The 27,863-nt window shown below is 41.9% G+C and overlaps 1 protein-coding gene across 7 annotated transcripts in view; it reads left to right on the top strand.

Moving 5' to 3' along the window:
• Positions 1 to 27,863, top strand: part of nav2a (neuron navigator 2a) — a 220,004-nt gene that overhangs the window by 131,198 nt on the left and 60,943 nt on the right. For 5 of the 7 annotated variants that reach the window (XM_084354887.1, XM_084354883.1, XM_084354885.1 and 2 more), the window contains 6 exons: positions 8,511 to 8,628; positions 11,086 to 11,138; positions 21,536 to 21,608; positions 22,337 to 22,580; positions 22,806 to 22,862; positions 25,431 to 25,564. In XM_084354887.1, the coding sequence (XP_084211013.1) occupies positions 8,511 to 8,628; positions 11,086 to 11,138; positions 21,536 to 21,608; positions 22,337 to 22,580; positions 22,806 to 22,862; positions 25,431 to 25,564 (679 nt within the window). The remainder of the gene's footprint in view (positions 1 to 8,510; positions 8,629 to 11,085; positions 11,139 to 21,535; positions 21,609 to 22,336; positions 22,581 to 22,805; positions 22,863 to 25,430; positions 25,565 to 27,863) is intronic. The other 2 variants (XM_084354889.1, XM_084354884.1) reach the window with 1 other exon arrangement.

Genomic DNA, 27,863 nt, shown 5'->3' with positions numbered 1-27,863 from the left:
AAAATCCCAGCATAACACGCAGCGTCCCTCCTGCAGGGTTGCTGACAGCACTGTCAGCCCATGAGACGATCACAGTGGATGGCAGTGGAGGAGGTTGTACCACCGCCTGGTACAGAAGTAGTTTAACCGACTCCACTGACGGTAATCTCCGGAGCAGAGAGCGTCAGAGCAGCCAACAGACTAACCCTGCCACATGCTGTCTGCCATCATGCCGTCCTCTGTTTCTATCACACTCCCGTCCATCACATTGAGTTTTGTGTTTTTTTTTAGTTTACAGCCTGTCATGCAAAAATATGTGTTTCCATGAACAATGACAGCAGTTTCTTGGTTGTTCTGGGCTGCTTTTAGGTGTGAATTCATGTCAGTGTATGAATATGAAGAAGGGCAGTGCTGATGTCAGCACATTACTTTGCTGGTTAACGTAAAATGACCAGATGATGTAAAACAAGAGCTGAATTCAAACAGTCTTATAACACTGCAAGGGAGACCATAGACCTCCCATGTGAACTTATGTTTTATCTTTGTCAGTGTGTGTGTGTGTGTGTGTGGGCGCTTGCTGTGATGTACAGCACCAGTGTCAGAGGAATAAGACACAGAAATGTCTGTCAGTCAGCACCAGGAGCTCCATCACATTGAGGAGAGACATCCATCACATGGGGCGGCTGTAGCTCAGTGGGTAGAGCAGGTGACCAGCAGCCAGAAGGTTGCTGGTTCGAACCCCGGCTCCCCTGGGCGGAACTGAGCTACGTGCCGAAGCATCCTTGAGCAAGATGCTGAACCCCTAAACTGCTCCTGATGTGCAGTTGGCACCTTGCAAGCTGCAAAGCAGCCTCTGCCATCAGAGGGCCCTGGATGAACTGGCGTCTCATCCAGGGGTGTACCCTGGCCTTCGCCCGGTGAGAGCTGGATTTGGCCCCAGTAGCCCCGCAACCCCCAGAAAGGGGGGATAAAAGCGGCAACACCCCGTGACCCCAATAGGGAAATAGCGGAAAGAAAATGAGATGAGAGATGAGAGATCCATCACATCTACACTGTCTGTCTTGGTCACAGGGGAGCTGTGTTTGTATATAAAACTTTGAATGACTGTGCTTTCTCTCTAGTTTCCTGGATGACCTCATCATGTTGAGCCAGTGTAGCACAACACACAGCTTGGTTGAGGGAGTTATACCACTGTAGGTGAGCAGTGCTGCCTAGACGGTAGACAATGTTGCTTGCCAGACCAGTTTTCCATCTAAATGTTCCATCTCTGGGTTTTGTTTTGCTGGCCTGTATCTCTATCAGCAGCAGAAGAGGGAACTGAGTCAGGATGTCTGACTCAGACAGAGTGAATGACACTCTGAGAGACAGGTTAAAACACCATCAGGACATCTGAAGCCTCATTGTGAAGCAATGTGAAGGGGGTAGAGTGATAGAGGTAAGACAGAGGTACATACAGTATATAGAGGAGTAAGGCATGTCGTGTTCAGACACACAGAGCTGTTACAGAGAGGTGAGGGGGGCAGTTTTTAACAGCGTGGCTATATTTACCCGCTCCTTCTCAGCTTTATGACAGAGCGTCACTCGCCTTTAGGTCTCCTGGAAGTTTATGGGTCTTGTGTTGTTTGCTTAGCCCACTGAAGTTGTATCTTTTAATGTGACTGGCCAGCATGGCGGAGTACGGTGTCCCCAGAGTGCCGGTCAGGAGCTACAGCCGCTTCTCCTGCAAAAACTACAAATTGGTAAGAAACCAGAGAATTAGGGGAAGGGTTCAGGTTTTTTGAGTTCATGGGTTACTAGGGTGCCTTGCATTAATCTTCGCTCAGGCATCCTGATGAAGAAGAATTTTACATTGCATTTTGAGATCTGACAGCATCCATGAAGTGAGCACACAGTAACACAGAGGAATCCAGCGAAATTAAAGTGAGAGACATCGTGACAGAGGTTCAGGGAGTTATGAGAGAAAGAGACTGAAGAGGAAGGGTCAGCTTGAAATAGAAACGTCAGGGATAGAGCCAGATCTTCAAGAGCCGCCAGGAATTATTTTAGAAGCCCCCTGACAGCGGCAGGAACAAATGAAGGAATGAATGAAAGCTTTCTGTCGGGATTTGGTTCTACCTCGTAAACCTCTGGATGTCCTAAACATGGTCAGTGGAAGAGGCCTTCATCTTAACTGGCTTTGTGCTTGACGTTCAAAGGTACATTTCCTTTGAAAAGGTAGAAGAAAGCACTGTTATCAGAGCATGTCTTTTGTAGACTCAGCACTCGGTTCAGTGCCATTACCTGAATTATAATGGGAGCTGTTTCAGTTCTGGCTCACTATGAAAGCTTCTCGTGAGAGATAGCACTTTATAGCAGCTTTGGTCCTGCTGCGTTCTCTTTATAGTTCTTGCTCATATCTGTAGATTAGTTCATAATGGCGTGTTAAGTGCAGCGCTTTTTAGGTTGCTTACTGAACCCTGAATGTAATAAGGCTAATAGTCCTGAAGTTATCAACATAATTGTTTTGTGGAAAGCTGTGCAGCATCAACATATGTGAGAAATGTGATCTGAGGTGTTGTGTGTTACTATTGTCACGCTGTTTTTTTTATCACGCTTGAACCTCAAAGGAGAGACTAAATGTTCCTTATCAGGTTGAGAAAATTCACAAGCCCAGAGGATGAATTAAAAATGTATCACATCATCATCAAGCTAAAAATAAAGGGCTTTATTGCTGCTGTCACGTGACAAATAAGTGGCTCCTGTTTTGTGATTTTCATGAGTTTACTAAATGAAGAGTTTAAAGGTACAGTATGCAGGGAAAATTTATAGACTCATGCAAATGTAATCCCTGTCAAGACTTACAGAGTGAAAGTAAATCAAAACATATCAACATGAACCTAAAAACTTCACCTAGCAGCAATGATGCAGGTGTTTGGTCAACATCACTACAGTGTGTGATTCGCAAGCAGGTTATCACTCAACATGTCTGTGTCAGAGTGAAGCAGTGTGACACACAAACATAGCATATGTGACCACAAGAAGTACAAAAGCACAGCTGCTGAGCTGCTCAGCCTCTGTCATGATATCTCGTGACATTTTCGAGACTTAGGCCTCTGCACCTGCAGCTGAGCCATCTGACCAAATCAAAAAACTCACTTTTCACTCTTCCTCTTTGGAAAGTCCCCTTCACTTCAAGGGCAATCACCCAGTGTGATGCCCTGGCTGCCCTTACCGTCTCCCCACCCAGGCTGACCCAGAGCTGCGGGGATGGCCTGTGTGCGTCATGCCCATCTGTAGGCATCGCACACAAGCCCGGTGACTCAGCAGACCGGGGCAGCAGGGATGCTGGATGTGAGGCAGATTTGTGTGTTTGTATGAGAAATAAAGTCACAGCTGTCCAACTGAGTGACTCATCGCCGCTTGTCACAGGCTTTGAAGAACTGACTCTGTGTCATTTTTGAAGGCTTAAATAGGACTTTATTATGTGGACATGCACATGGGTCCAGGCTGTCATACAATGCCTATTTGTGAATTAACAAGTCGTGGTAGCTGTTTTCGGGTCTTTGTCGTGAATACGAGTTCAGATGAAATGTCACAATGTCAATTTAGTTGACATAGCTTCAGCCCACGTTGTGGTCCGTGTTAAAGGGGATGGGCTACTGTTGTAGCTTGTAGCTGTTATATTTTTGGATCTTTTGGATTCCTATTAGTTTCCACAACATGTTTGCTAGTCTTCCTAAGGTCCACACAAGTTAAAATATATATATATATAAATGAATAAACAGCATTTTAGAAATCACGGCATAAATTAAACAAGACGGGGCAAATTTTAAATTGTGGTATTTACATCGATAATGCTGCACTGTTCAACAATTCAAAGAAGACTCTGTATTTTTAAAGGACCTTAGTTCTACACTGGCCGTCATATATGTGAGCAGACTTGTATGAAAGCTGAAAGTTAGCCGAGTAATCTCATTCAAAGTCAATACAAAGTTTGTAACTGTCCAAACATGTAGAGACTGCACTGTCAAAACCAGAAGGGATGCAACATGGACCCATATCTTGTCCATAACTGTGACAATTTCCCGAAGCACAAGGTCAATATAGGCCATGTATGACATTTTCCATAAGGCCCAGACAGTGTGAATGAGTCAGTGTCATGTTGCTTTCTCTGGTGGTGGGAATGTCCCTGACACTGGTACCAATTTACAGCTCCTAAAAAAGACCCTCAATCCCATGAGAAGAGGGTCGGGATTAGTGGGCAGTTTCTTTGAATAGAGGGATTTTCCCTCTTGGATGATTTGTCTGTTGAACATTGCACATCAGACTGGTTGGTATGGATCATTTAGTTGCGGACTATAGTTGAAGATTGGTATTGTGTGTCCTGGCGCACTATACAGATATTATCTGTCATTTTCCAGGAGTGAGGTCTGGTCAACCTTTGATACTTTATGAGTTTTAATACTCAATGCTTCATTAGGTAGAATAAAACCATTGATGTTCAAGAGCCAACCCTACATAGAATGGCCTGAAATTAAACCTTACTTTGCATAAACTGTCCTGTGAGGTAATAATGCTGACCACTTAGCCTGTATGTCGCCCTCTTATCCATTCAATGAATTCAATTTCTGATGCAATGACAAAATCAATTTATCAGTCATTTACAACCCTGGTGAGTTCTGATTAAAATTCCATTCAGTATGCAGAGTGATCTCCTCTGATGTGGAGACTGGGCTGCTCTGTTCTGTCAGAGAGATATTGAGTCAGTATGGAGTCAATACTTCTCCTCACTAACCAGACAGCTTATTAAAATGTCTCCAAAATCCGATGCCTGCTTCTCATCAGCCCCCAACTCGCCTTCTGTCCTTCTGTATTTTCAAGCAATATTCAGATCATAGAAGCTACAATAAAGGAGTGGTAAGACACACATGATCCAGATTAATGCATTTACAATGTTTTTTTTAGGTTTCATTATTAACATGGTCTTTGATTCACAGGCATCTGACTGATGTTGAAAAATTTGGTCTGTGGCTAGTTAGGCTATGTATCACCAGGGATGGCTCCATTATTAATGGTTACAAGTAATTCATTCCTTATGTTTACATTTTGCATCTGCATGCGAGGCTTTCTGACGCCCCCTTCAAGTTAAAAAATCAAGTTAAAATCAGGATAAAATATGTGTTTCTGACAGTTATATTTTTTTAAAATAAAAAATGTTTTGGCCACTAGAGTGAAAAAAACTCAACATCAGACAGGCAACAGCCTTATAAGGTTGTTAAAGCTAGTTAGCTAGCTATTTACACATTTAGCAAATACAGAGCAACACAGATATTCATATGGAGCAGGGTTGCTGTTCAACTTGTAAACTAAGTATTTGCTCTGTTTTAATCTCTGTCTCTCTCCTTACTACTACTAGGTAGTCAACCACTAACTTATCAAGGTTAGCTAATTGCTAATGTTACAGTTTCGGTCTAGATCACAGTGCTAACGCCTGCACGCTTCCTCTTTCAAAACTGCATCCCTGAATACCTGGGACATCACATTCAAAGTTCGGACCTGATTTTTGCCTGAGAAGAAGACACCAGAGACACAGAATGTGTTTTGAAAAGTTTTCAACACTTTAAAGCAACCTGTTGCAACTTGCCCACTTCCCCCTCTTCTTTCCTCTCACAACCTGCCCCTGCCCCTTTGTTGCCCTCAGGCTGTTTGACCCCCCTGTGGTTTTCACCTCTGTGACTGACAGCTACCCATTTCACCTCAATTTTAATTACACTCCAACCCCTCAATTTACCTACCCGAAACTACTTCAAAGAAAGCTTAGACATGCACAAAAGCTCCTGAACACTGCACTTCCTTTTCTCTATGACCAGCTGAGAGTGTGAATTGAAAGGATAGAGCCTAATCCTGCTGCTTGAAGGCTTTTTTAGCTCAGTGTGTCACTCAGGAGTCAGATTATAACTGTGCATTTGTGTTTGGGTATGCAGCCTCTGTGATTTACGCGTCCTTCAGAGGCTCTTTGTGTTTAATGTGTGGTCGTGCACTCTCGTAAACCTTTCGCATCTGAGCTTGTGCGTGAAGATGGCTGTATGTATGTGCGTGCGTGTGTTTGTGTGCCTTTGAAGTGCTCACACCTGTTGTAAGGCATCATGAGAGCAGTGATTCATCCGATGAGTGGCGTAGCAGAAAACCTCCAGGTCTGTTTACAGTTCAGATACAAAGAACCAAGGGTCACAACCGTGTCACACACCTCACCGTGCAAACTGGCTATGCATGTTTGACCTTAACAATGCTGTGCACCCATTCGGTACTAATACATCCACTTGAATTTCATTGTAGTAAGAGAAAAGCTGACGTTCTCTGGAAAGTTTACATGCACATAAGAAACCAGGAGAAATTATGTTACACACATTCATACAAATTATAGAGGCAACCTGCTATCTGCTGGCTACAGTAAAATGTGTGTAAATGGTCAGTAATCAGATTTCCTGCCTACTCTCTACTTTACTTTGATCAGCCATAGCTAACTTTTTTTTTAATTATTGTAAGAGAGTGGAGTGTTTTATCTCTTACAGTGAAGATATAACATCATTTTTAAAAAAAGTTCAGTTGTGAAAACAGACGTATTCAGAAAAACACATTTTCTGCCTTTAGATTTCATTATTTTGAATGTAAGGAAGCATCACTATGAGTTTTATTTCTGATTTTATATTAATAATTTGTTTTATTCTGTGGGCGTAGACGATATGCCAAAAAATATATCACAATTTTTTTCAGTCACGATCACAATCCACGATCTTATCATGATTCTTTTTTGTGGTGGTTTTAAGACAGAACTGATCAGTACAACCAAACTAATTTCTCTATTTAAATAACTGTAGATCTACATGGTAACAAAACATCATGTAAAGTCGTATTATGTGATGCAACTGGATCACTTACCTTTTTCCAGTTTTGGCCTTGTAACCTTTGTCTGCGTGGTTGTACTGAATGCACTCACGGTTGGATCCTCTCACTGTTCGACTGTCTGCATACTGTTTTGGGTGCTTTCTCTGGAGGTGGTTAAAAGGTTTGTTGTGTGGCCTGCCACCCAGCTTGAGAACCGTATCTTTGCAGGCTTTGCAGATTTGTCTAATTTCTTGTAAAAACCATCTCATTACAATTAATAGAAGACACGGTCACCTAGAAAGCATTTGACTCATTACAAGCAACAAATACCTTGTATGAATTGACTTTTACTAATTTAACGAAGTGGCATTTTTTCAGTGTAATTGCTTTAAGTGTCAGTCTTAGAAAATCCAAATCAATTTCATATTACTGATAACAAATTCTTTTTAGAGACCAACTTCCTCCATGTTGTCATCCTTGCCACTGCGTTACCAAATAAAAATGGGGAGTAGAAGAAATCCAAGACACCGCCTATTGTTTGCTTTTACTGGGCTTTCGGTGTGTCTCTATAGGGAAGGCGACTATTTAGGATTTGGCTGAGAAAAACATCTTTTGATGCATATTTGAGCTGTGGCACTGCAACTGACCGTACATACACACCACTAACGATCTCTCTGTGAAGGCAGATCATGGAGACGTTTTAATCATTAATGATCTAGTATCACTATATAGTTCACCCCTATTTGCGACGATGCTTTCTCTTCATACACATGAGTATATGTAAAGAAGCTGGAAATCTGGTAACAGGAAATGATGCTGAAGAGATCAGAAAAGCCGACAGTAACCCGGTTACTTAAACATACTGATTGTCTTTCCTCTGTCATCTCTTTCACCACACTGGCATCACAGTTTTTGTGTTTGTGTGAGAACAAGAGTGAGACGTAGAGGGAGAGGTGTCTTTTTTTAGCCGCGCTGTCGCAGATCGCTGTGGGGGTGAAACTGCTCTGAAGTTACACTTGTTAAACAGACTTTCTGCAGTTTACAGACAAGCCTAGTGATGCTGCAAATCAAGATAATATCTTGAGTTACCAGATTCTCAAAAATAACTTCTTCTTTATTAGGAATAAAGTTGTGTGCACCTTCTCTTCAACCTTTGTGTGCCCTTTTTATTCTACCAGAAATAGAAACTCACTTCTCTTGATGAGAGAGAGAGGGAGCAAAAGAGAAAGAGTTTGGCGACTAATTATGAAGGAAGCTATTCAGATTATTCAGATGCTTGCTCTGCCCCCCTCCTCTCCTCCCCCCAGGCAGTGAAGGGTCTTTTCTGTCCCCAGAGAGTGATGTCAGCATGGCCCATTGAAAACAGCCGCCGTGCGCTCTGAGATGAATGCCCTGGCTGAGCACAATGGCCCCAATTTGAATACCACGCGGATATATGCCAGATCGGAGCCCCAACAAAAGAAAGAGGGCTACTCCGCTCCCATTCAACCATGTTGTTATTTTATTAGAGTCGTAAATTTGCTTCAACCATTTATACCTTTTGTAGTTTTCAAGTGTTTATGGAGTTTGAAACACGTGGATGACCTGACGGGGGTTTGCCCCTATTTTGGACCGGATTTTATTTTTGTTGGCTCGTAACTGAACGCCGTGTTTGTGTCTGACTGCAGATCTACACGGACTGGGCCAACCACTACCTTGCCAAGTCAGGACACAAGCGTCTCATCAAGGACCTACAAACAGACGTCACAGACGGAGTGCTGCTGGCTGAGATCATCCAGGTCGTAGGTAAGGAAAACACACTTTTGATTACAGAATCTGCAGAAGGAAGCCAGCTCTGATCATGTGGCTGCTGAAAAAATGTGAAACATGTCACTGGCTACTTTTTAAGATAGGACTGACCTTTACCAAACACACTGAGGCAACTTTTTACAAAAGAGGCACATCATCATCAAATTACAGTCTTTACTTTTGCTTATTTTAAATCTATATCTGTTAAAAAACTGTCAGTTTCAGTATATTTGATGCAAACAGTTCATTTAATCAGATAGATGTCTTCCATAGTGTAATGCTAGTCAGAAAGTCTGTCATAAGTCACAAGTCTTTCCTTTTTCAGGTTTGCTCTGTGACTCATAAGTGAACATGAAGAAGTTGGATGCTTATTTGCTCCCAAAACCTTCTTATGTCATTCAGAAACAATGAAAAAGTTGTGTGTGGTGAGATTACAACGTCTTATTTATGAGTGGATTCTTTCATTCTTAGTAAAGGTTAGTGAACAGAACAGAAAAAACAAACAGCAGACAGGACACACATATGTGGTTAAACACAAATAAGGATATAAACTCAGGGTATATTTCATGATCAGGGTCAAGATATAGAGCATTTTTTTAGTCTCTACTAAGTGTCTTCTACTAACATGTTAATTACAGTCCTTCTTTTTTTGGTCTGTAAAAATGAGTCAATCAAGTTCTCATCTTATTTTCACGTTTACCAACATGCATTTTACAGTTGATTTACTTCTGTCTCAGGACAGGAGTTAGACGGGACAGCGTGGGCTGCTCCTCTGTGTTTCTGACCCCTCACACTCGTCTGTGTCATCGTCAGTCTTGTCATTTCGTCTGGCCGTCCTCAGCCTGTCATTTCATCTGCCGGCAGCACCGAGGCTGACGCTGGCTGACGCTGGCTGACACCAGCTGACTGGTGACTCAGCGTGTCACTGACTCTCTGCTCCCAGCTCTTCCTCCTTGTGTCTGACCCAGATTTATACTTCCTTCTTCCGTACAGCTCCATCCTGCACAGAGAAGAGTCTCACTGTTCTCACACTGTAGCTGTTGCATGTGATTCAGTTTTCAGTGTTAGAGCAGGCTTGCTGACGTCAAAGGACACTTAATATACTGTATGTAATTGCATCACATGTTTTAGGGCCTCCTCTTTTTATGCCATAACTTTCCACACTAGCTCCAGCTTCCTGCTATGACGTTGGCTGCTTAGGTTATTCAGATTTTTCCAGGGGCGTAGTCGCTTTAACCACAGCATCTTTCACTCCTGCACACCTGGCTTTGGACTGTAGAGGAATACTTCTTTCACACTGGACAACAAACCCCTCTAACATCTTACTTTTGACTTCAATGGAAAAGGATGTAATTGGCACTCTGACATTAAAACAACACAGACCAGACTCATCCATTCACCTGCTCTGCCCTGCCTCTCTGCCTGCTGCTTCCTGTCCACTGGGAAAATGGCACCACACAATCCTTGGTGAAACTGGAGCAGGCTGGTGGTGTTAGAGCAGCCATACTGGGACGGGATGTGGCACCTGTTTAACTGTTTGATCAACTCACACTCAAGGTCAGGATTATGGAAAAGGAAAATCTGCAGATCAAAGTCATCTTTAACTCTCCTTCAGGCAACTGTGAGGACAATCTGTCCAGCTAATTTCTGTGTGATCTCTGACCTTTTAAGATACTTTGCACTTTACTCTTCAACTCCCAGTCGGCGTCAGATTATTGTATATTTTTTTTAGCATTCCTGTGTGGGTGTCACCACAGTGAGCAATTTTTCAGGCAGCAAACAAACCATAATCATCAATGGTTGTGTTAAACCACTGACCATTAACACATTGGTAAGGCTATTTTTATAAGCATGGGATGCTATATGACATGTTTACACTAATATACTCATCATGGGGATTTTTTTGCTAGACATATGTGTTTATTAGAAGGCAGTTGATAGACAACATAAAAGACATATTTATTCACCTTAAAGGAAGAACAGTATTTTCTCACCAGGTAGGTGGTGCGATACGTGGTCCTGAGGTGGAGCTGCACTGTGAGCCCCACCGAGCCTCCTGATGCAGGGGCTCATGCTGTTGGCACAGTTGTCAGCTGTGAGCTGACGACCGTGTCTCAGCTGCTGTGGGCTGGGCTTCTAATAGACGGGAGAAATCCTTGACACCACACACACACGCCCAGCACACATCTCGGTCGGGCCCCCAGCGGCCCCGTTCCCATTTGCTGTGGCCAGATAGTGTTTCATGTCTCCACGGGAGGGGAGAGGAGGGGGGTCACAGTCACCGGCATGAACACCTCTGCTCTCCTCAGTCAGCCAGCAACTGTCTGGGACACACACACTGGATCTCCAGTGGAAATAAAAGAGAGGATTACTTTAACCAAACACGCCTGAAAAGAGTTTTCACTCTCTTCTTTTATCTCTCTGTCTCTGCCTCCTCTTTCTGTCTCTCCTCAGCCAATGAGAAGATTGATGATATCAATGGCTGTCCCAAGAGCCGTTCTCAGATGGTAAGTGACCTTCCATGTTTGTTTTGGCGGAATGCTGTGAAATGTACCTCCGTGTGTGTGTTTGTGAAGTAATACACCTCTTTGATGTCCCATCTCACCGACTCATGTGGCCCTCGCTGGGAGCTGCGGTCTATAAGCCGCTGGTTGTAGATGGTAATGGTTAGTCTATTTATTTTTACTTTTGTGGTCTTGCGGGCTGCCGTCCGTCAAACCTCTGGCCCAGACTTCTGGCAGCTGGCACTCAGTTGAAAGCATCACAGGCTTTGGTTTTGGGGCCAGTTTTGCCTCATCTTATTACACTTGCAAAGGAGTCAGCATTCCTCTCATCTCCAGGAGTGAAAGCAGGCAGGAAGCATCAGCGCTGACGACAAAGGAAATGTTTACAGCCGGTTATTATGACGGGATTTTTTCTGAAGTGACATTTAGCAGATACATAAGTGGGATTTCCTTTGTAATGCTGCTGCTGGTGATTTCAGCGTTTTCACAGTTTTTGTGTTCTCTGTGGGAAACGAGGCGACGGTGCCGTGGGCAGGGCTGCCCTCAGCTGAATGTGAAGGGTCGTAAATTGGGCCAGTGTGCCAGCTGAGGGGGCTATTTCTGGCCACCAGCCAGACTACTGAAGCATCTCAAAGCACCAGAGAGAGAGGGATACACACCCGTAGTTAACAACTGAGGAGGAGGTGGAAGCACAGCTGATCCCTGAACCCCTCTTCTTCAACACCAGCATGGACCCATATTACTATACTTATGAGGACGTCCTGTTTCTAGTGCTTTTTTTTGTGTTTCTACTTCCATGTTCAGCCGTATTTTACAATGTGGTGCTGATTTATCTTGGTGAGCTACAGAAAATCCATTACCATCTTAGATATTAAAGCCCTAAAGTATATCAGTCAGGATTTTTATTAAACTCAATTCATCATCACTGAAAATAGAGCAGAGGCCTGTATCACACGTCAAGCACAACGTAGTGTGGCTCTGTGTGGGTTACCTGGCTTCACTCAACATTGTTCATCTTGGATAAATGGTATCACAAAGCTTGTTATCCTCTCAGCTACAAGAGAGTTCATGTGACAGTTGCTCATTACAAGCAACATTTTCAGAACCATGAGTGAAGTAGTTATTATGAAATGAGATTAACTCACATAAATGTGGTTATTGTGACAACAAACGCTGATGTTCATGATAGCAGACATTCTGAGTTAAGCCCAAAGCTAGCTGGCTAACCTACTGTAACCTTGTTTACAAATATTACAAATATCATTGTAAACAAACCTTTGACATCATCAGAAAACAGTGAGTCACTATTTACTGTTCCTTCATGTTTAAATACCCTCTTAGTCAATTAAGGAGAGTTTGCAGGTTCCAGTCTGTATAACGTTGGGATCCTTTCCTTTACAGTTGGATTACAAGTGCCTTTAACTTACGAAGAGCCCTGTGAAAAAAGTTTAGAACCAATACAAGTTGATTAGTTTATGTACAAGCAGATTGCAAACCCAAATCTATCGATCACTATACATTTTAATTTGGCATTTTTCCTACTAATTTTCCTCATTTTGAATATTAATTTGCCATAGATGTTCCTCTTCCTCACTCCAGACATGTCTAACTCACACTTAAATATGGCTCACTTCCCTCTGTGCTTCCTGTCCCACTCACTATCAATTAGGCCTTTACCATTAGCGCTGATTACGCCCCCCTCAGACGCCTGTAATTGAGCGTTTTGCACTCTTTGCACTCAGCGATCTTGGCGTCTCCTCGTGGTTTTGTCTTGCTGTTATCAACATCCTGTGTAGCCTCTCTCGCATTCAGCTCTGCTGTCATCTGCAAACACAGCATGTCATTAAAATGTCTTTAAGACATTAATGACAAGATGATATCCTGCAATCTTGTCTTTTTTTAATGACAAGAAGATTGCAGGATATTTCTGAGACAAATAGCGTTGTTCCAAATATAAAAAAATGTCTGATTGTTTCCTTAATTTTCATAGATGGTGTGAGCGTGCCAGTCAAGAGGGAGACAACAGTGTTTTTTTAGTGTGCATTCATGCAATGTGATATTGTTTATTGGATAATGGCTGTCAAGATCTGCTTTTATTTTGAATTGGATAAACTGAGATGTTGAGTATTTTTGGATCGCTGCATATAATCTCAGTAGGTTTGTCAGCTTTAAAGCAAAATCTGAAGCACTCAAGCAGTGCTAAGGGCAGGTGCAACCGCAGTCATTATGCAAATGTCTGCTTTGTGTGTTGTCGTGCTGTCAAAACAAACACACACAAACACACACAGGTCCTGAGAGTTTATTTGGCAGCTGGGTTGAAGGAGTAAGAGAGCCCACTTTTACTGCACTTTATTTCATTGCTTTCAAACCCCCAAAAGCTTCCAAAGCTGCTGCCAATTACCACCACTTAACTTGACCTCCGTTTCTAAACGAATAAACATGGAAATAAGCTCCATGAGCGGAATAAAACCCTGAACTCTCACCTTGCACTAACACTAGCTGATTAGCATGCTGGCTATCCGGGCCGTAGCCAGAGTCTGTTTTTACAACTGTCACAGCCTCGTTAAACGGACTCCCATCACTGGGTCATTTCTTTGCCACCCAGTCAGGCTGTGTGTATGTGTGTGTTTGTTTGTGTGTGTGTCTGTGTGGGTGCAGCCCAGAGCGAGCCTGTTGATTTGACACCGAGCTGTTAAAGCCACACAGGATTCCACGTACACAGAGACACACAAACAAACACGCTTGTTTTCCCGTCCAAACATCCCACGTTAGAAAGTAAAATTGAGTTAATTCCAGAAGCTGTGACTCTGAGAGCTGAGAAATTAAACGCCAGCCAAACATTTCACCATCCTCATTTCATTCAGTGCAATTAAAATCCTTAATTGGATTCATTTCCTGAATTTGCTTTTTACTTCAGATACTATGTGCCAACTTCTTTTTAGGTTAAGCAGAATTTGAAGGGAGTATTCAATTGGCAGAAAGTAGTTGAAATTTAAACCGCTGGCAGCACCAGGACACTTTCCCCAAAGAAATGGTGCTGATGATTTTTGGAAATTCAATATTGTAACAACTTAAAATCCTTTCACCGCCATTGTATGGGCATTGACAGACATCTCCAAACCTGGACTTATAAAGCAAACATTTTTTTTATTTTGTAATTTGGAAGAACTGAGCCTATAAATTACATATTGTAATCTTATGGCTCTTTAGCAGATGAGATTTTAGAGACTTTATACCTGCACAAACTGGCCACTTCATTAGGTACACTTGTACAATCGATGTTGTTTATCTAAAGGTGTCACTGGTGATACAGTAGTTATATACTACGTCAGTCATCACTGTGAAGTGTTCGGTGTTCCCTAACCCTAACCCAAGGTGCAATAAACATTGTTTATTCATTCGTAAACCAGTTACCGTTTTTTATTACTCCCTTACGGCATTTCTTCTCATGTAGTTCCTTGTCTAACATGCTCAAATAAATGGATTAAATTACAGATGCCAGCTACTCCTACAGAACTTGGAAACGTTTTTCTTATTGTGCACCTGCAACCTACATGCACAACAATCTAAAGCGTACCTAATTTTTATCCTTTGGCCCATTTAATTCCTTAATCGTATTCTTTATGTCACATCCAGCTGCTTCAGTTGATTCATCTGTTTTACACTCTAATTTCTTTATTTCAGAGATTTAAATATTTTACAAATGTGGCTCTTTTGAATTTTTTATCTAATATTGCTGTGTATTTTCTTGCTGTATAGAGTCTTTTGTCTCCAATGCAGCAGCATATTATTGTGAATGTTGTTTGCAGGTTGGTTTGAACTGGGCTACAACTTTCAATATAATGCACTCCAGTACAATATCACCACCCACTATGGCCTCAATAATAGATATAAAGTACAGTTATTACCTTTCTGACAATATCAACAAAAAACGTGAAATTATAAGCTTCGTAAAAATAGAATTCATGGCAGAGCTGTTGTAATGGATTGCATTAGACAGGTGTGCAAAATGAAGTGGCCAGTTAGTGCGTATTTACCTTAAACATGATAATAATATTTATTAATTGAGCATTGCAGTGCTTTAGGCTGTATTTAGGAATATTCAGGAGGAAACAGAGAGTGATAGATTCTGGGTTTGCATTCATGAAAGGGTGTCTGTCTTGGTTTTGTCTCATTCATAAGCTTGTTCTTGGACACCATCTTGGGTTTAATTATTACCTTTATTCTTATTAGTTTGCTGGACTGCTGTATCCTCTGCAAACTGCACATTTTCTGCTGCTGCAAAAGAGAGAGTATAGGTAGAAACCAGCAGGAGCAGGTGTTTAATGAGCTCGATAAAAGACAGAGTGAAGGATACATTAGCAGCTACAGAGGACTTCACTTAATGCCACTTCATGCCAGACTCTTTGCTGATACTCTGTGATTGTGTGTTCATGTGTAAACTGGTCAGACAATAGAGCTTTTCTTTTTCACTCACCCTGTTTTAGGTGCGGTGTCACCTAAAACACACTTTTAACACACTTGACCTGAGTGCGCACAGTTACATGTGTCTCTGTGTGGTTTTGGTCAGAAGTCAAGACCACAGCTTCAGATTGTTGGTTTTCTGACACGAATGATTTTTAGTGTTTTTGTTGATGGTAATGCTTTACGCAGGTAAGCAGGACAAGACCCAAAAGATGTTGTATTAATGATTCAGCAGGCTGGTTAATATTTGATCAAAGGGAGCGGTACTTTTTCTGTGTGTGAGTGAAAGAGAAATCCCCAACTGGATCAGCTGGTCAGAAATCACCTGATAAGTAAGAAACAAGCGGGCGATCACATAAACTGTTTCTGCGCAACCAACCAAACTTATGACGAAAAGCTTATGATACTGAGAGACCCTGACAGAAAGCTGATCGCATGATGCACAGCACGACATTCACATTTGTTTATCCAACCCTTAAGGACCCCATACGTTAGTCATCTGTTGCAGTAACAGTATGTCTATTCATATGAGATATGACATAAGAGATTATTCCAGAAACCTCAACCTTGGAAAATGCGCCCTCCTTTGAATGTTAAGAAATTCACAAATGCCTTCTGCGCAAGCAAAGACAACCCAAAGCTGTTTTTCATCAACAAATTGAAGCAGATTTCCCTTAATTATTTATTCTTTACACAGTTCAGCAGGGAAATGTTGATGTAGCTGGAGGAAATTGTTGTTTTTTTATGAAAGGAGATGTCAGCCTGAGGATGATTAGGAAAATCTAATTTAAAAATTTAAAATGCTAAATCTTTTAAGGAGGTAACAGTAAGGAACATATTTAAACATGATACATTTAAAGAGAAAATGCTTGCTGTGAACGTGATTAACTTTGTTACAGAAATATAGACACACAAGTAAAAAAAAACAGAATATGCTGCTTGAAGTTGATTTTGCATCATGATGTGAGTCATAGCAGCAGAAGCATCAGTTTTTTTAAAATCTCATAAGCAGTGAAACCCAGCGCTTCTCTGAGGTGATGAAACCTCTGCATGCAATTTTCAGTCAGGAGAGAGAAATAATTAATCAGCTAGAAGTCAAAGTTCAGCAGGTGAGCTGGTGAGCTGCAATCTGTGAAACCTCCACGGAGAGTGAAAGGAAGTGTGGGCAGATAATGACACACAGTGAAACACACACATATACACTGACACAACACGTCGTCTCGCAACCATATAACGTGATCGGATTCCACAAGACCCAATCGTCAGAAAATAAAATGACAGAGCGCCTTCGGCAAGGAAGCTGTCGTCACACTACAGTCAGACTGATAGATCAGTTCTGACACAAATGTGAAGGAGGTTACCCCCTGATCTGAGGAGAAAACACTGAAACGCCTTCACTGTTGGGATTTTCACATACTTTATTAATTCATACATTTCTTCATCAATGCTTTTTTGGAAGTTATTGCACCATTTACAGAGTTCTTCTTACAAGTTTGGGCTTTTTTGTAGTTTTGCCCATTCAGCAAGTGGGATGGAGACGTTCCCTAAAAACAAGTAAGACCGGCCAAAAACACAAGCAGTCAGATGATCAGACAGGTTTTAAATAAACTTCCAGGTTAGTAATCATTAGCCAGCTAGACTGTCCTTTGTAGATATCATCACAGTTTACAAACCCACTTCTGATTCAACTTTGACCTTCCTTATCTGCCAGTGCAATAAGGGATTGTTCGCGCCTTTTTGTGTGCTTACTTTCAGTTTTGCCTTTAGATAAAGGGGTTTAGATACTCTGGCTACACTGTTGACTTGTTTGCAATCTGCTAGCACAGTGCCACCACAACGAGCAGAGATATACACAACCCCAAAAATACGACTCGCGCTGTAACAAACCAGACATTATTTCAGAGTTTAATCTCTAATATTGAATAGTTGTAGTTTGAATTTATCAGTCAAGTTTATTTTATAGCTCAACATCGCAGTCATTTTATCTGTGGGTTTCACAGACCCACAGCCACAACAATCAGTGTGTTTTGACAAAAACAAGGTTCTGGGCAAAAAAAGTACTTAGTTGTCCCTGTTTTACTTCTGTTTTGATGTTCAAATTAAATACAGAAAACCACTGCTGAAGATATCTTTGGTTTAAAAATATCGGCTTCAGTATCAGTCTTCAAAAAGCTCCTATCAGTCCGATCCTGCTTCAGATACGTCTTGCTCACACGCACTCCCTCCCTCCCTCCCTTTAGTGCTCACTCTGTCTCTCTTCCGTCACACACACACATACACAACAATGCCGTCCGTCGGATGGGAAGGAGTGTTTGCTCAGAGGGCTGTTGGCTGGCCAGCCCCATGCTGCTGCCGGGAGCCGGAGCAGAGCAGGGAGGTGACAGTGGCCTGGGTGGAGGTGTGAGGTCAGGCAGAGCAATCACACTGCAGGAAGAGATCACACATCCAGGCAGGTAGGAGTTAACAGTCGTGAGTTTCTTTAGAGGTACTTTGTTCAGATGATCAGTAGAGCTGAAGACGGACAAGACTATTCTCTTCAGTATTCTCTTTATTTGGTGGTCTTTTGATTGTGTATCTGCAAACTTTCTAATTTTACTTTTACTTGAGTATGTTTTGATTCACACATCAGCCAGTTGTCTTAACACTAAGTTTGTGGAGAACAGAAGAGGGATGAACCTTAAAAGTTGACTCAAAAAGCCCCAAATGACTTCTGCAGTCTTGCGGGAAATGGATGCATCTTATATTTATCCTCAGTTTGTTGTTTGATGGCGTAATTTTCTCATTCCTATTGATGATTTGGTAAATGTGACATCAATCTTCAGTAAGCCTGCAACTAAGAATGGTTATTTATGAATATCTTGTGAATTGGTCAAGACTGAATTATTGACTTTAACACAATGATTAATGCATAATTCTGAATATTTCGTAATTCAATGAAAAGGGCACATCAGATATTACGTGAACCCGAAGTGGCATTTAATAAAAGCTTATTTTATTTTTGCAACTGTTCAATAATCTAAATGTTTTATTTAAAGTTATATTATATTAGATAAGGAAAGCAAGGATATGTTTGCATTTGAGAAGCTGTAAATGTCAAACTTTGTACAACATAACATCACCGCTTGTTTTCTGCTCATCAGGTTAAATCATAGATTAACTGATTTCCATTTAAAATATAGACTGGTTAAGATCTCAGGCTCTTCAGCTGATGGAAGATTGTTGCATTGAATTGTGTTCCTCCTGCTTGTCTGAGCTCTGGTCTCTGCAGGTTTTAAATAGCCAGAGGTTTCAGTATTTCTACCCCCTGAGAGGCGGGGCTTTGGGAGCATCTCAGCAGGACGGGCCTGGCATTTGTGATGGGGTATACCAATGAAGTAAATTTGTGCAGGCTGCTGCTGCTATTTAAACTTCAGCTGCACCCGGGAATTTGGGGCAGTAGGGGAGTGGTTCAGTCACTCAGATGAAGTGTAGGCTGGGGGTATTAATGAAAGTCTCTTGGTATGTTGGTGAGGTTTATTTTTAAGGAGCTTGTGGTATTCCGAAAGGGCCATAGTCGACATTCCCGCTGTCCCTAAGTTTTCTGCTGTATCACCTCAAAGGACAACATAAGTCAGCCCCTCTAACAGCTGTTTCTGGGGTCAGAGGTTACGGAAATGACAGCAGGGGCAGCACTGCTGCTTCAGCTCAGCCAGTGACCTAAAGTCCACCAGCCTCTTCACACACGGCTCAGATAGAGATTAAGAGTTTAAATTAGAAGAAGAATATATAGTTGTAAACAAGTAGTAGATTGACGAATATCAATGTTGAACCATAGTGAAGGCAGATACTTTTTATCCCATAGAATAGATGTTGCAACAAGTAGTAATCAAACAAGTACTATTTAGATCTAGTTACTAATGATCTGGTAGTGGATGAACTTGTTGTAAGTGACAGTTATAAGTGATCAGATGGAGGATGAAGAAATCTCATGAGTGAGGTACATATTTAGGAGGATACTGATATCACTAATATTGGTACGGTTAATGGTGTAACTATACATTTTGTGGTAGTGGATAGAAGTAATATTATGAATATAATAGGAGCTGAAGCTAATAGTAATACAGCAGTGGATGCAACTCACAGCTATATGAAAGTTTCCACTCACTAAATATGACATTCAAGTGGATGAGAATGAGATAAATGTACTTGTGGTTGTAACTAAAAGGAAGTATGGTTGTGGATGTTGGTAGCATTAAAGTAGTAGCCACAGTGGATTTAGTATTATCATTGATGGCGGTAACTTTGGCTCAGTTGATTTACCTTTTATCTGCAGCCAGTGGACGTTCACATATTTCAACAGAGACGGATGTAAACGAGCTCTTACTTCAGCTTCTCACCTCACAGCCGGATACTTCCTCACAGGAGAACCACAGAGCGAGCTGTAGGTCAAGCTATATTTAGTCGGTGCATATTAAGTGTAATCATGTCATTAATCTTTAGTGAGCGGGACCCTCCCGGTTGCAGCCCACACCCGGTATCGTTTACAAAGGACACACTTCATATGTATTTTAGTTTAGAAACCACTTGGAGTATCACTGCTCTATATCTGCTCTCCCTTGGCTGTGAGATTAAATTTGAGCTGTTGTTCTTTCAACAAAGTGGGTTTGCTGTAAGTACATTTGGGCAGATTAGCCTCAATGTGTTATAAATCTACCCTCACGTGTCATAAATGTCATGCTAAAAGAGATTTATCACCTCTTTAACCTTTGTGCATACTGTAAAAAGCTTTTTAAAGTCATTTTCATAGTCAATTCTTGGTTTAATTGCCTCGCCTAGAGTGCCTTAATATAGTCTGTATGTCATATGAGAGCGCAGTGGCTGTGCCATATTGATATCTCGTGCGCTGTACCTGGTGTGTTTGCTCATCGAAAACAACAGTTGGTAAACTTTGATCGCTCAGTCATCTGCGGTGACGCTGCTTGATGATTTGTTTTATGTGGTTTACTTTGTGATTACGTGGGCCAGCCAGCAGGCTTGGTGTATAATGGGGTCACATGGGCTCTAAACAAAGCCTGTCTGCCTATCAAATCCTCTCGCTGTCCAGTGACAGCTCAGCAGTCTGCTCAGGTTGCCATGGCTGCTTTCATAGCAACTTAGTGGGTGTAGATGTTTTGATTCTCTGATGCTCTGCTGACGAAAGTCTGCTTGGTTTGAATCCTCTGTTGACTGATGTATCATGTGGCCAATTTTAATATCCCGTGCATTTCTGTGTAGTTGCTTGTAGCTTGTTTGACGCATCTCCTTTGAGTAATTCTGCGAACAACTGATGATACAACAGCATGGAAATTTTATATGGTTTTAAGTGAAACTAAATCCGTTTACAAAGCCTTGATTTTCCCGAACAAGAATCCTCAATCAAAAAAAAATCACGGCTACTATCAGTCAATCAGCATTATTGTTTGTTATGTGCATTTCGATGCAGACCTGGATCTACCTCCAGATTAAAGGCCTTAACAGATGTATGCATTAGGACTCTCTAAGATTACAAATACACACGTACTGGCATGAAATTTGTATTTACTGCCAAAGACGGTCCAAAAAAACATAAACAGATTTAGTTTTCCATCAGAGCAGTCAACTTTTCAGTGCTCCAACCATGTCAAATCAATGAATATTGAAGGCCATATGATCTGTAATGCCAACATCTTCAGCCTTGTCAGCACCTCTCTTCTAAAAAAAAAATTTCTAACAAAAAAAGTTTTGTACATTTTGTACAGCCAACTTTCCTTTCTAGATAGATTTGTAGATCTTCATTTCCAGTTTTGCAATCACACTCTCAGGAAAAGCGTGCAAAACACAGACCATCATGCTTCCTCGCATTATACAAATATGCAAATTCAAATGGAAATGTGCAGGGTGCAGTGTCTTACAGCTCTGTCTGTGTTTCTCTTGTCCAGATTGAGAACATCGATGCCTGCCTCAGTTTCCTGGCAGCAAAAGGAGTCAACATCCAGGGTCTGTCTTCAGAGGGTAAGTAACTCCCGCACTTCTGCTTTCGCTGGAACAAGAGACGTCGACCTAACCTTTAGGCCAGGCCAACGAATGTCCTTTGTGCGAGCAACTTGATACATTGAGGCAATTTTACTGGCAAGCCCTTTTGCCCGGACACACTACATTAATGCCAGAAAGTACACATTAAAAAATGTAGGCTCAATAGGGGCTGATTACACCATGTATAGAGCTAATGTACTATACAGCTCACAATAGAGCATTGTTTTAATGTAGCCAAACAAAGATTAATGTTTCATTACTTTCTTTCACCATTTTTCACACAGGGAACCTAGGAACAATAATACCAATGGTTCTGTTACTACTAGTATTGTCTTGGGCTGAACAGTGACAGTGACGTCACCTCATAGCTAGAAAGCCATCGGGTCAGTTCTCTATTCTGTATGGAGAACGTGTTCTCTAAGTATTTACTAGTGACCTTCCTCTTGCAGTCCAGAAACATGCAAGTCAGATATATTGGAGAGCTGAAGCCAGCAGTGAAAAACCAATTACAACCACCATAAGTGTTTCAGGCTGCTGGTGAATACCGGTGTACTTGCTGCAACTGAAATCTGTTCACTTAATAGGCCAAATGAAGGAGCCAGCAAGTCACTTTATAGCTTGCATGTTATTGTAAATCCTGGGTCCTAAACAGGGCATCCTCAGATTTGCTGCAATATTCTACATTGTCTCCTCTTCTTAACCCACAGAGATCCGGAATGGTAATCTGAAAGCCATCCTCGGCCTCTTCTTCAGCTTGTCCCGCTACAAACAGCAGCAGCAGCAGGCTCAGCGGCAGAACTCCCAGCCCACGCTTCCATCCGCTGCCCAGTCCAAGAGCACACACCCTCCCCTGAGCCAGCAGAGCAGCGCCCCGGCACAGCTCAGCCACTCTCCGCATGGGACTCCTGCTCTTACAGCCCAGAAAGCAGCACAGGCCGAGATGCAGTCCAGGTGAGGCTCATTGGCCCAACTGGAAACGTTGTAACCTTGTGAAACCTTGAAACTGGGTGAACGGGTTTGTCTGAAATCTTCACTTTCTCGCTGGTTCTGCTGTTCTAATCCATCATTTTGTCATTTCGATCTTCTTGTTCATACTTCCTGTCATTTGTAACCGTAAACCTGACCTCTCTGTCTCTGTCCTCTTCCATATATCTCTTCTCTTCTCTTCTCCTCCAGGGATGGGTCTCAGAGTAAACTACTCAAGTTTTCCCTTGGTCAGAAAAAGACCTCTAGGTCAGCTTATTCTGCCTTTCTGTTTTCTTGCTCCTTCCTCTCTTTCCTCCACCCCTAAACCACACCTCCTTTCCTGTCCCCACTCCAGGAAATAGGAAGGTAGAAATTGCCCCTAATCAAGGATAACATTACTTTTGTACTACAATGAGTTTCATGTTGTTTCTTTGTCTGTGATTAAGGGCAATCTCTACTACAAGCACTATCTAATATGCATGAGTGGTAGTGTTCAGTAGATAGTAACTAAAGCTCTGGGATCCATTTTCGGACATCCCTGTCTGTCTGGCAGCGTGCCTCATTTGGCAGGCCTGCTAAATGGGCTGTGAAAGACCTTTAGATAACCCTTAAGTAAGTGTGTGCGTGCTTGTGTGTGTGTGTGTGTGGATTCGCTTGACGACCACATCCCCCATATAATGTGCCATTAATAATTAACACAGAATGAATCTATGGCGGGAGTGCACATCTATAATATAACAATGTGTCACAACTAGCTTCCATGTGTGTTTGCTGTGATGCTTTCAAGTCTTTTTGCATTTACATTTGCCTCTTTTTTAGCATGCAGTGTGGTATTATGTAATGATGCACCTTGAAATTGGATTTAGGATGAGGTTTTGCATGCTGCCTATCCCAGATTCTGATTGCATTGCACCTGCCCCCATATAAACCCTCCTCTCCAAAGCAATGCAACAGCCCCACCTTCTGGTTAGCTTGTACAACTACAGGAGAATGAGCTACGATTCGTCTCCACTGAACACTTGGCTTTCCTAATTACTCTTCCCGTCAGATGCAAACTATAAAACACTAAGTACTTTTAATGGATGTTAAAGACATGGAAGGTTTACATACATTTTCATTGTTTAATGAGAGATATTGCCACTGCTCTCTCTGATTTCTGATTGATTTTTTTCTACAGGGACAGAAAGCAAATTATCAATCTGTATTTTTTCCTTAAAAAAAACAAAGAAAATAAATGCCTTACTTAAGTAAATCTACTTTTTGAAATGTATTAAGTTTTTTTTTATAACCATCACATCATATATTGCTTCTTTACATGGCCAGTCCAGAGGGGGAAGGCGGTAGACTGACTGGCTCTGCCATAATTGAAAGCCATATGATCCTAGGCTGCTCCACGCTAAATAATGTGGTAAAACCTATTACCGTGCAATGGCCAGATAAATAATGGCCAGTCAAAGTGATTGGCATGCCGGAAATGAGAGTTCCTATAATGTATACGAGAGCTGAGAGAAAGAGCTGTAATCTGTTTATCAGCATCCGCCTCGCAGTCCCAGGATGATGATGTCGTCGCCACTGGTGAATTAGCATTTCATTAGCAGTCTGTGTGCCACGGCCTGGCTAGATTACGGTTTGGCTCACAGACCTCACCAAAAGGCAGCAAATTGACTTACAATATGGAATCAAGGTGTCATACAGTACATTTCACGAGGATTATCCACGGCCAGTATATCCTGTCTAATCCATGCAGGGAAATAAAGGAGCAGGACATGTAATCTGAGGCTGCCGAGCTCACAGCTCCCCTGGGACGTGCACTCCGTCAGCCTGTCTGACCCATTCACACACGTCCACGCCGCTGTGAGCTCATCTGTCTCCATGAGATTACTGTAGGTGTATGTAGGGAGGTGGGGCCAAGCTGTAATAGCTGCAAGAAAAGCAAACAATGGCTGAGTTTACATTTGTTAAACTGTGTGTATCCTCTAATCCAAACCACTTCAGACTGAAGATGAGTCAGATGTTTATTAGGAACATTCACTGTTAGCAAAAGATCTAGGCAACAGAATGACTGAGTGGGTAGTTTAGTCATCAGTTTGCGGTTGACTCGACCTTGCAGCCCGGCAAGAGGGCAAGAGGAGAACTGAAGTAGTTCATTGTAGATGTTGAATTACATAAACTTCCAACAACCAACTGCAAATTCACAATGTGGAAAACAAAGCTAGATTGATGCTTGTGAGGAAAAATGTGATCACTTTTCTTCGTGACATAGTGCTTTGACAGAGCTCAGAAAATGAAAGTAAAATCAAGCCTTTTTTCTCTCTTTTTGCCATTTTTTTTTACACATAAAGTGAATCTGTCATTAGTAGTTGCTTCTGCATGAAACAGTAGATGTTAGCATCATGTTATACATTTTGGACAACAACGACAACATCCTTGTACTTCTCCTTGCTGTGTACAGTATGTTCCTTGAGAACGCGAAAAGACAAGATGTTCTACAGTTGCTGCTTAAGCTTTGCAGTGTGTTAAAACGCTTACTGTAACAAATCTGCAGCTCTCCAGTGCTCGCATGATTCCTGTACTCCTAATAAGCAGGTGCCCTCCTGCTTGAGTTTAGAAAGTGCTGGATGTGTGCTTGTCCTAACAGAACGTGCTATAAACCCTGTAGTAACCAATTGTGTTCCTTTACTGTGTGAGATGAAGGCTATATATTTAATATTCAAAGATTTTTATGACCTCCAGTCACTCGACCATAAACAAACTCAGTGTTTGTCCTGTTTATGCCCCCGCTCCTTCCTTTCTTCCTTTCTCTTCTGTATTTCTCTCTCTCTCTCTCTCCACCAGACTTCCCGGCCCCTCAGCGAGGGTGTCCACTGCCGGCAGTGACATCCCTCCAAGAGGCTCGGTCGGTGCTGCTGGGAACCGACGCAGCCAGGGCTTCAGTGACAAGACCAAAGCCAACTTGCACCTGAACAAAGGTAGGTCTCATGTACAAACCCAAACACACACAAAAACACAAGATAGATAGAAGTTAAAAATGTTATTGTTGCGGTGATTGTAAATCTTCTGGGTGCTTTTTGTCATCCTAGTTTAAAATGCTAGTCAGCTCTGCTGCTTTAAGACCAAGAGAAACTGTGTCAGAAAGTAATGCCTCAAGTAATGCCTAAATAAATGGCCTCCTTAAAAATTAAAGGAGGCCATTTATTCAGTGGAAACATCTCAATTTTATGCTATGATTTTAAGCAAGGTCAGCTGAGTTTATCGTTTAATTCTGAACATTTGTATTTCATATCATAAGGAGAGAACTTTCTGTACGCTCTGACCTCAGCAACATTGGCTGGAGTGTAAGTGAGGAAAAATCTGTGTACCTGTGTCCAGTTACGGTTTTAAGGACATTGTCTCAGTGTAGACGGCGAGGTGACATGCGGTGATTTATTGGAGTATGAGTTAAGATGTTATCCCGACCTCCATTCAGCTGCTGTAGACGGACTCAGTTCGTCCCCACAGGTGGAGAGGTTACTATAGGTGCGGCCAGCTGGAGCGAAGTTTAAGCTCATCTGAACCTTTAATGGAAATGAAGCTTTTGTTTTTGTTTGAGATTTGCTCTGCAGTAAAGGCATCCAAACATCCTGAAACATCAGTTAATGGGGATACCATTGTGAGACCCACTGCAAAATTGATTGGTATCATGAAAACATGAAAATACAGAATATTTCTTATCAATCATGTCACAGTCACTTAAAATTCAGAGATTCAGTAAAAAATCTGCTATTTCTTCTTTGTTGATGAAGGTTTTCAGTCATCCAGGTCATGGTAAATCCAAGTGCTGTATCATAGACAACTGGACACAGTTTCTTGAAGACGTTTCACCTCTCATCCAAGATGCTTCCTCAGTTCTAACTAACTGGAGGGGAGTAGGCAGGCCTTTAAACTTTGTGTGGGAGTGTCCTTATAGAGCCGTTAGTTTCAGAATCGTTAGGGCCACTTGTTATTTCTTGTTATCTCTTCATTCCTTTATTGTTTTCTTTGTGCTTGTTCAGACGGATGAAATGTTTTACAATGCTGTCACTACAAATCCTTGAGCCTTGTCTAGTCTGTAAGAACAGCGCCCTCTTCCTGTTGGGTGACGTCAAACAATCAAGCAGAGTTCTTCTTAGGAATTCCCACCAGGAATTCTGCTGGACTGGAATTATTCAACAAAGGTTTTTGAGAAATTATGTTTTTTCCATCAATTTGGTATTGTGAATAGCTGTAAGTACTACACTAACCATGAACATTAGCTGTTGTTGCTGTGGAGTTTTTGAAATTCCTGCAGAATGAGAGTTTTTTTATAGATAAAGGCTTGTTGATGATTCAACCGGGAGAGCTTGTTACTCTGTTAATATGATATATATTCAAGGATGTTAACACGAGAGAACATCTTTTCAGCAGAGCAGGAAAGAACAGCCAGTGTATGAGCACACAGTTCAGCCCATCTAATCAATGTTCTGTCGTAAATTTGTATTTGAGTCGGAACTCTCGCACGTTTGTTCCAAACTCATCTGACCCAGTTCAGCTCGTTCTGCTCAGTGTTAGTGTCCTGCAGAATACACACTTGTATTGAGTGTTTGGCAGTATATTTAGTTAGACCAGTGTTGAAATAGCTTCTGTCACAACTCAATGGGCCAAAGCTTTATATAGACTGTGTTAGTGTCCACAGTCTAAACTCATTACCCTGCATCAGACAGAGCATTCTGACCGCCCAGAGAGAGACTGTGCGTGTGTGTGTGTGTGTGTGTGTGTGTGTGTGTGTGTGTGTGTGTGTGTGTGTGTGTGTGGACCAACACTGCAAGCAGCACTGTTAGACACATATTCTGATGTGTGGCTCCGTTGGAGATTAGGGATTTGTAGTGGACAGTTGTGTTTGCGAATGTGTGTGTATGTGCATGTGAGACATAAAGTAAAGAGGTATTCCAACATTTTGGGAAATGCGCGTATATTTCTTGCCAAGAGTTAAATGAGAAGATTGATACCACTCTCACATGTGCATGCTAAATATTAAGCTATAGCTAGTGACCAGTGACACAGCATAAAATCCAGAAACAAGGGGAAACATGTAGCCTGACTCTGCCCTCTAAAGCTCACTAATAAACAAACCTGAACAAGAAGAAAACCTGAACTGTAAAAACAGCAATTATTGTTTTTGTTTGCAATCAGTAACTTTCTGTAGTCTTGTTGTCATTGTGAGGTTGCTAGGCAACCAGCAGACTCGGTGCTTTGTGCTAAGCTAACTGGCTG

The sequence above is a fragment of the Pagrus pagrus genome (assembly GCF_965226575.1).
Source record: "Pagrus pagrus genome assembly, chromosome: 1".
NCBI lineage: Eukaryota > Metazoa > Chordata > Actinopteri > Spariformes > Sparidae > Pagrus > Pagrus pagrus.
The sequence above is the reverse complement of the archived record's forward strand: the minus strand, read 5'-3'. Positions and strand labels throughout refer to the sequence as shown.